The sequence below is a fragment of the Pecten maximus genome, unplaced genomic scaffold (genome assembly GCF_902652985.1).
Source record: "Pecten maximus unplaced genomic scaffold, xPecMax1.1, whole genome shotgun sequence".
Taxonomy (NCBI): Eukaryota; Metazoa; Mollusca; class Bivalvia; order Pectinida; family Pectinidae; genus Pecten; species Pecten maximus.
The window spans coordinates 8,261-17,166 of record NW_022982521.1 but is presented as its reverse complement, the minus strand read 5'-3'; the positions used below and the strand labels follow the sequence as shown (position 1 = coordinate 17,166).

The 8,906-nt window shown below is 39.5% G+C and overlaps 1 protein-coding gene across 1 annotated transcript; it reads right to left on the bottom strand.

The window, feature by feature from the left end:
• Positions 1-6,808: 6,808 nt before the first annotated feature.
• On the bottom strand, positions 6,809-7,742 carry LOC117320540 (shematrin-like protein 2; the record flags this gene model as incomplete). Its single annotated transcript, XM_033875111.1, has 1 exon — positions 6,809-7,742. A coding segment is annotated over exon 1 (934 nt), but the record flags the coding sequence as incomplete, so codon positions are not given.
• Positions 7,743-8,906: the final 1,164 nt, after the last annotated feature.

The following is an 8,906-nucleotide window of genomic DNA, read 5'->3' as shown; positions in this document are numbered from 1 at the left end:
AGGATCAATATAATTAGCTAGGTAGGACTTTAATAGAACACCAGGAGGTGTGAGGTGAACCAAACTCATTAACCTAATTACAAAATGACTAGAAAAAAAGACACAGCTGTCCGTATTTTGAAAGGAGCCATATTGTCCATATATATAAAACCTGACTCATCAGAGGTGAAGTGAGTGGAGTCTGCAGCCATTAATATCTGGCTGTGCTGGGTGGCATAGGGGGGCACAAGGTTGGGTAGTGTGACCCAAGGTCACTATGGTGGCACAAGGTCACATAGGACGGCACAGGGTGGTACAGGGTGGCATAGGGTGGTACAAGGCTGGGTAGTGTGGCACAAGGTCACTTGTGGTGGAACAAGGTCACATAGGATGGCATCGGGTGGCACAAGGTTGGGTAGTGTGACACAAGGTCGCTATGGTGGCACAAGGTCACATAGGGTGGCATAGGGTGGCACAAGGTTGGGTAGTGTGACACAAGGTCGCTTGTGGTGGCACAAGGTCACATAGGATGGCATAGGGTGGCACAAGGTTGGGTAGTGTGACACAAGGTCGCTTGTGGTGGCACAAGGTCACTTGGGTGGCACAGGGTTGCTTAGTGTGAGACAAGGTTGCTTATGGTGGAGCAAGGTCACATATGATGGCATATGATGGTATAGAGTGGCACAGGGTGGCACAATGCTGCACTAAGTGGTATTGTTATTGTATGACTGCACAGATTAGAGTGGATAGACTTTGTGAAAAAATGAGACACAGTCTTAAGTTTATGTGTGTTGTTTATAGAATAATTAATACATATTACTGGGCGATGGAATGGGTAATATAGAGACGTAAGTTGGCATGGTTACGTCCAGTGATAAGTTTGTCTCGTTAAGTTCCATAATTGGGTGTGATGGTTGTTGCCTGTGTTGAGTGTTCAATTTCTGGGCAGCATTTGAGTTCAAGTTGTATAGACAATGTGTACCTTGTCTCCAGTGAGAGAAAATGCGATGTTACTTATAGTGACCTAAAACTGGGGTTTTCCCGAGATAATGCTGTGACGTCATGGAGTGGTGATTGCCGTGTTCGGAGATGACTTAAGAGCATTGTGTCTAAGAGTTGTATTGGAATGGAGGAGTGATATGTTGGTGTATGATGAATATCTTTGTTGGTGTATTTTATTAGAAGTGGTTCTAGGGGCCCTGTTCATATATATCTAATGTTGTATGTAGTCAAACTGGTAAATGTGCATGGTCTGTGTAATAAACCCTTTGTAAGCACATACACAAAACTATTGTTCTTCGGTACATAGGCAAACTTCAAGGTTGCTTCATCCTCTTAATTTTCGTTTACCTGATCACCTGCTCCAAATACACATAGTACATTGGGGAAATTAAACGTGTACTCAGATTCTGTTTCTTTTGGCATCTACTCCACATGAGACAACACAGAAACCGCCCAGTAACACTCCATTTCAACTTCCAATCACACTTCAAACTGGAAATTATCAGAATACTACTAGATACACCAACTCTTTACCATGACACCACTAGGGAGCAATGTCCAAGGGTAACTGTTGTATCCTACTAGATACACCAACTCTTTACCATGACACCACTAGGGAGCAACGTCCAAGGGTAACTGTTGTATCCTACTAGATACACCAACTCTTTACCATGACACCACTAGGGAGCAACGTCCAAGGGTAACTGTTGTATCCTACTAGATACACCAACTCTTTACCATGACACCACTAGAGAGCAACGTCCAAGGGTAACTGTTGTATCCTACTAGATACACCAACTCTTTACCATGACACCACTAGGGAGCAATGTCCAAGGGTAACTGTTGTATCCTACTAGATACACCAACTCTTTACCATGACACCACTAGGGAGCAACGTCCAAGGGTAACTGTTGTATCCTACTAGATACACCAACTCTTTACCATGACACCACTAGGGAGCAACGTCCAAGGGTAACTGTTGTATCCTACTAGATACACCAACTCTTTACCATGACACCACTAGAGAGCAACGTCCAAGGGTAACTGTTGTATCCTACTAGATACACCAACTCTTTACCATGACACCACTAGGGAGCAATGTCCAAGGGTAACTGTTGTATCCTACTAGATACACCAACTCTTTACCATGACACCACTAGGGAGCAACGTCCAAGGGTAACTGTTGTATCCTACTAGATACACCAACTCTTTACCATGACACCACTAGGGAGTAATGTCCAAGGGTAACTGTTGTATCCTACTAGATACACCAACTCTTTACCATGACACCACTAGGGAGCAATGTCCAAGGGTAACTGTTGTATCCTACTAGATACACCAACTCTTTACCATGACACCACTAGGGAGCAATGTCCAAGGGTAACTGTTGTATCCTACTAGATACACCAACTCTTTACCATGACACCACTAGGGAGCAATGTCCAAGGGTAACTGTTGTATCCTACTAGATACACCAACTCTTTACTGTGACACCACTAGAGAGCAATGTCTATGGGTAACTGTTGTATCCTACTAGATACACCAACTCTTTACCATGACACCACTAGGGAGCAATGTCCAAGGGTAACTGTTGTATCCTACTAGATACACCAACTCTTTACCATGACACCACTAGGGAGCAACGTCCAAGGGTAATTGTTGTATCCTACTAGATACACCAACTCTTTACCATGACACCACTAGGGAGCAATGTCCAAGGGTAATTGTTGTATCCTACTAGATACACCAACTCTTTACCATGACACCACTAGGGAGCAATGTCCAAGGGTAACTGTTGTATCCTACTAGATATACCAACTCTTTACCATGACACCACTAGGGAGCAATGTCCAAGGGTAACTGTTGTATCCTACTAGATACACCAACTCTTTACCATGACACCACTAGGGAGCAACGTCCAAGGGTAATTGTTGTATCCTACTAGATACACCAACTCTTTACCATGACACCACTAGGGAGCAATGTCCAAGGGTAATTGTTGTATCCTACTAGATACACCAACTCTTTACCATGACACCACTAGGGAGCAATGTCCAAGGGTAACTGTTGTATCCTACTAGATACACCAACTCTTTACCATGACACCACTAGGGAGCAATGTCCAAGGGTAATTGTTGTATCCTACTAGATACACCAACTCTTTACTGTGACACCACTAGGGAATAATGTCCAAGGGTAATTGTTGTATCCTACTAGATACACCAACATTTTACCATGACACCACTAGGGAGCAATGTCCAAGGGTAACTGTTGTATCCTCAGCCATTCCTTATCATTAACTTAATTAATTCAGGTTTTATATATCATATTAATCCACAAATAAGCACCTGTCCACAAATATCCTTTCATTTTTGCAGAATCATTAATTTCAAAATCACGAACTAAAATTTGTTCTCAAAAAGCCCTCCCCAAATTTTAATACTAAACAGGAGAAAGTAAGACTAAAAGAAAAGAAAAGAAAATAAAGAATAATATTACTATTTATATTTACTATACATATTTGCTTTGCCCAAATGAATTTATTTGACCTTTGACCAAAAAATGAAATTCTTTTTAACCCAAATTAAGCATGGTTTATTTCACATGTTGTGAAGGTGATACTGGTTAACAATGAGTTTCATCAAGGTTAAACTTTACACAGTTCACCAAAAGGTTAACACTTTAAAAGTCAGTTGTATACTGAATGAAACCGGTAAAACTCCTACCTCGAGTGGATTTAATTGGAGAAAAAATCCATACAAACGCAAATATTTTGAAAGAGGTTAAGTGTGAAAACTGGAAAGAAATGCGGAAAAAATTAATCAAAGATGTTAGAATATAATTGTCTGAGGGCTTGTAGCTATACGCTTGATTTAGCCTAGTAATGGAAAATAATACAGAAAATTAAGATTCTCCTTTAAGCAGCGTTTTGTACCCAACGACCCCAACACATATCCTTTGTTTGTGCTGGTGAACTTATTGTAGCTGTAAAATACGGTAGGTGTTACCTGTTTCAGTGCCAGCAGCTCAGCTTGATCGGCGTTGATCCGTATGTACAATTTTTCTATCCAAATTGATTTTGTTTTCCTTACATGTGAGAATTTATCAGGGCAATAGGCTTCATATGACTTTCTGCTACCAAACGCAGAATTTTACCTTTAGAAGAAAGAGGAAATCTCATTGAAGTACTACATCATTTTGTCATTGATTTCTTAAGTATTTGTTCATGTGTGTTGACTATTGGAAAAATTAAGAAACCATGGTTTCGATTTCATATATATATACATCATTCCAGGTTGGTAACTGCATGCAAAGCATCAATAATTAAACACCTTCGTGTGTGCTAATTGCAGAAATTAAGAAATACACCTTCAGATGAAATAGATTTCATAAATACATAATTCTACGAAGCTAGCTGCATGCGAATTGTCAATGATTTAAGGCGCATAATATTCAGGCATGTTTATCAAAATCAATATACAAGTTAGGGGACATGTATTTACAAGTTGATCAGAAAACTATGGTGGTATCGATCAGTTGTAACTATGGTTATATCTGATACTTGTCACCAGACTCCATCTCATTAACAGAAACTCAAGATTTCATCTTTAAATTTACACATTTAACTGAAATTTTTTTTTTTTTTATTATTATTTTTATGATCTAATTATTCTTCAAAAATACCAGTGTGTAATATTTTGTGTGAATGTATAAGGTTTTTCAGATGAAGTATATAAATATTTTTTTCTAAGGCTCGAAATTTAAATTTTCAATACATGCTTTCTCCAATACAAGTTTTTCCAAGAAATTCACAAGCATATAACATCAACTTATTGTGATGTCACAAAAAAGAAAGGGATCGGAGTAAAATGTTATTGGCATTTAAGGTTTCAAATCTTCATGTTCTTGTTAGCATTCCAGAGGCTCGGATATGAAAATAATCTTAGATTTGAATCAATAATCATCTTCTTTGAACTGGAAACTTACTCATTAACACATTGAGTTTCCGATTGATTAAAAAATTGTTAAATCACCGTCAGTTCTTTATATATCGGGCGATCAGGTAGATGTACTCGGATCGTGACAATGTTTCAGAATTGTACCCTGCACGATTTATTGAAAGTCATGTGGTTGCAAGTTTTATTGAATTCCGTATAAGGACGTACATAGATAAAGGTTTATTCACGGTATCGAGTTACAAGTGTCTAGGCATGTTTGAATGGGGGCTTGGGCTTGGTTAATGTACTGTGATGTAAGTAACTTGAGAACAATTTATTACCCGAAATTGACACAAACGTGACCTACTTCTGCATCAATACCTAGGATGACAACACAATATAATACACCTGAAGATTATTTATAGTTTCTAAAAATAGATTTTGATCTTTATCGTAAGTCTGACCAAGTTAGTCATACAGGATATTGTAAGAAGGATGATTAAATCATATACATGTATTATACTTCCTGAACAAACTATGGCATGAAGTTCGTCGCTCTGTGTGTGAAGATTGGAATTTAAATAGTGGACAACGAGAGCATTATTGATTGACAAGTTCAATGATATCTTGGGTGTTTAAACAAACAAGGAGACAGGTATTGATATTTCTACAGTGAATTTCCATTAACTATGACTTGTACAAATCTTCACATCCATATTCCGTAATTAAGTAGACAGGTATATTTTAATATAAAGTAGTCTTTAGTATTTAGATTTTATAAATTAACTTTGACAATTGATATTTCCTGATATGATTTTAACAAGACAAAATGGAGGACAATTTATTTTAATGATGTAATAATTAACAGACTTTTCCCTGTGCTGGAAGAGAATAATTCACATGTCCCTGTGCTAGAAGACAATACTTCACTTATCCCTGTGCTAATGATGTTTTTAACCTGTTATTTTAATTTGTTATATACAACATTGATAAATATTGTTGATATTTTGTTAATAATTTTAGAATTTTATTAGAATTAATAACATTTATCAGGAATTATATACATATTATGATAATGAATGAAATACATTGTATTTGTATGTTTTTAGTCGGAATTATTTGGTAAACAAGTTAATTGACATTAATTATGTTGGTGTCAGTTAATTGCAGTGACAATGTTTACATGTTTTGAATGATTTTTTTATAATCATGGTGTCCGGTACAGATTTTGTTGTACAATCAATCTGCTGTGATAGAGATATTGTTTTTGACAGGAAGTGTGTGTCTGGGAGGGACAGGGAGGGGGGGGGGGGGGGGGGGACATTCTGATGTTGACCCCCAATATTTCCTTTTGACACAAGTATGATTCCTGAACCATCCATGCAAATTGAAATTTCATCAGAGAATGCATACATTTCACCCCCACCCTCCCCCTAAAAAATGTATATAAAAACGTTTGTGTGACTTGAACCCAACATTTACAGAATTAACACAAAAGCAGTATTTTCCAATGTGAAAAAAAATCATCCATTTTCATTGATTTTGGGTATTATAGTCATTTAGAGGTCATTTAATTCATGAAAAATACATCATTGGCTTTTGTAGTTATAATCACTCATTGAGGAATACATCTAATGAACATCCAGGTCGTATTTCAATAATATCCAGTTCAGAAAAAGAGAAACCAATTGGAAGTGTTTTTCGACATATAAATGATTTTATGATGATGATTTTGTGGATTCATTGTAACAAAGTGTTGACATTTTCAGTGGCCATGTTTAGAGACGAAACCTTTCGATAATTATGAATAATTTATTGACTATCGGAGTATCTGGCCATGAAACTTATAACACACAGTGGATTTAATACGATTAAAAGATACAATGTACAATCAAGCCTCATTCCCCGGAGCCTCATTCCTCCATGCCTCATTCCTCCATGCCTCATTCCTCCGTACCTCATCCCTCTGAGCCTCATCCCTCTGAGCCTCATTCCCCCATACCTCATTCCTCCATACCTCATTCCTCTAAGCCTCATTCCTCTGAGCCTCATTCCTCTGAGCCTCATTCCTCCATGCCTCATTCCTCCGTACCTCATTCCTCTGAGCCTCATTCCTCCGTACCTCATTCCTCTAAGCCTCATTCCTCTGAGCCTCATTCCTCCATGCCTCATTCCTCCATACCTCATTCCTCTGAGCCTCATTCCCCCATACCTCATTCCTCCATACCTCATTCCTCTAAGCCTCATTCCTCTGAGCCTCATTCCTCTGAGCCTCATTCCTCCATACCTCATTCCTCTGAGCCTCATTCCTCTGAGCCTCATTCCTCCATGCCTCATTCCTCCGTACCTCATTCCTCTGAGCCTCATTCCTCCGTACCTCATTCCTCTAAGCCTCATTCCTCTGAGCCTCATTCCTCCATGCCTCATTCCTCCGTACCTCATTCCTCTGAGCCTCATTCCTCTGAGCCTCATTCCCCCATACCTCATTCCTCCATACCTCATTCCCCCATACCTCATTCCTCCATACCTCATTCCCCCATACCTCATTCCTCCATACCTCATTCCCCCATACCTCATTCCTCCATACCTCATTCCCCCATACCTCATTCCTCTAAGCCTCATTCCCCCATACCTCATTCCTCCATACCTCATTCCTCCATACCTCATTCCCCCATACCTCATTCCCCCATACCTCATTCCCCATACCTCATTCCCCCATACCTCATTCCTCCATACCTCATTCCCCCATACCTCATTCCTCCATACCTCATTCCCCCATACCTCATTCCTCCATACCTCATTCCCCCATACCTCATTCCCCATACCTCATTCCCCCATACCTCATTCCTCCATACCTCATTCCTCTAAGCCTCATTCCTCCATACCTCATTCCTCTGAGCCTCATTCCTCCATACCTCATTCCTCCATACCCCATTCCTCTATGCCGCATTCCTCCAAGCCTCATTCCTCTAAGCCTCATTCCTCTGAGCCTCATTCCTCCATGCCTCATTTTTTCATGCCTCATTTCTCTTTCAATCTGAACATTTTTCAGGCAGCATTTTATTTTCCAGACAGTGGTTTAGGGGACAGATTTAGCCCTTTTCTATAAAAGAAATGTTACAGGAATTCAGCTATCTGCCATACATTGTCAATTTACCAACATATAGCTTTATTTTGCCTCTTATGGGGCCACGGTGGCCGAGTGGTTAAGATGTCCGACACTAGCACTCTACCTCTGGGTCGTGAATTTGAAACCCATGTGGGGCAATTGCCTGGTACTGACCCTATAGGCCGGTGGTTTATATAGGTATTACTATGTCAGCGGCGGTGGCGGCGGTGGTGGCGGCGGCGTTCGCATAATGGTTTCCATACAATAACTTGATTTCCCTTTGGCCAATCAAACTCAAACTTCATACAGTGCTTCCTTACCAAAAGTGCTTGCTTGGGATTGCTTTTCAGGTTCAAAGGTCAAAGGTCAAGGTCACTTATTATTAATAGAAAATTGGTTTCCATGCAATAACTCGAGTTCCCTTTGGCCAATCAAACTCAAACTTCATACAGTGCTTCCTTACCAAAAGTGCTTGCTTGGGATTGTTTTTCAGGTTCAAAGGTCAAAGGTCCTTGCTACTATAAATAGAAAATAGGTTTGCTTGCGATAATTTGAGATCCATTGGGCCAATCAAACTCAAACTTGATGCATTGCTTTCTTATAGGAAGTGCTTGCTTGTTTTAAAATTCAAATCCTAGCTTGCTGTGCAGGCGACACATCCACTTCCGTGGAATTCTTCTTCTCCGGGTACTACGGCTTCAATCCTCCACCTCCAAAACTTGGCATGTCCTTAAATGACCCTGGTTGTTAATAGGACGTAGAACAAAATAAACCAAACCAAATTAACTCCAAAACATCTGAATGTCTCCTGTTACACGTTCTAATAGAAAAGTCTTACAAACTTTCTGGTAAAGTTTTTTGCTTAATTCTTGTATATG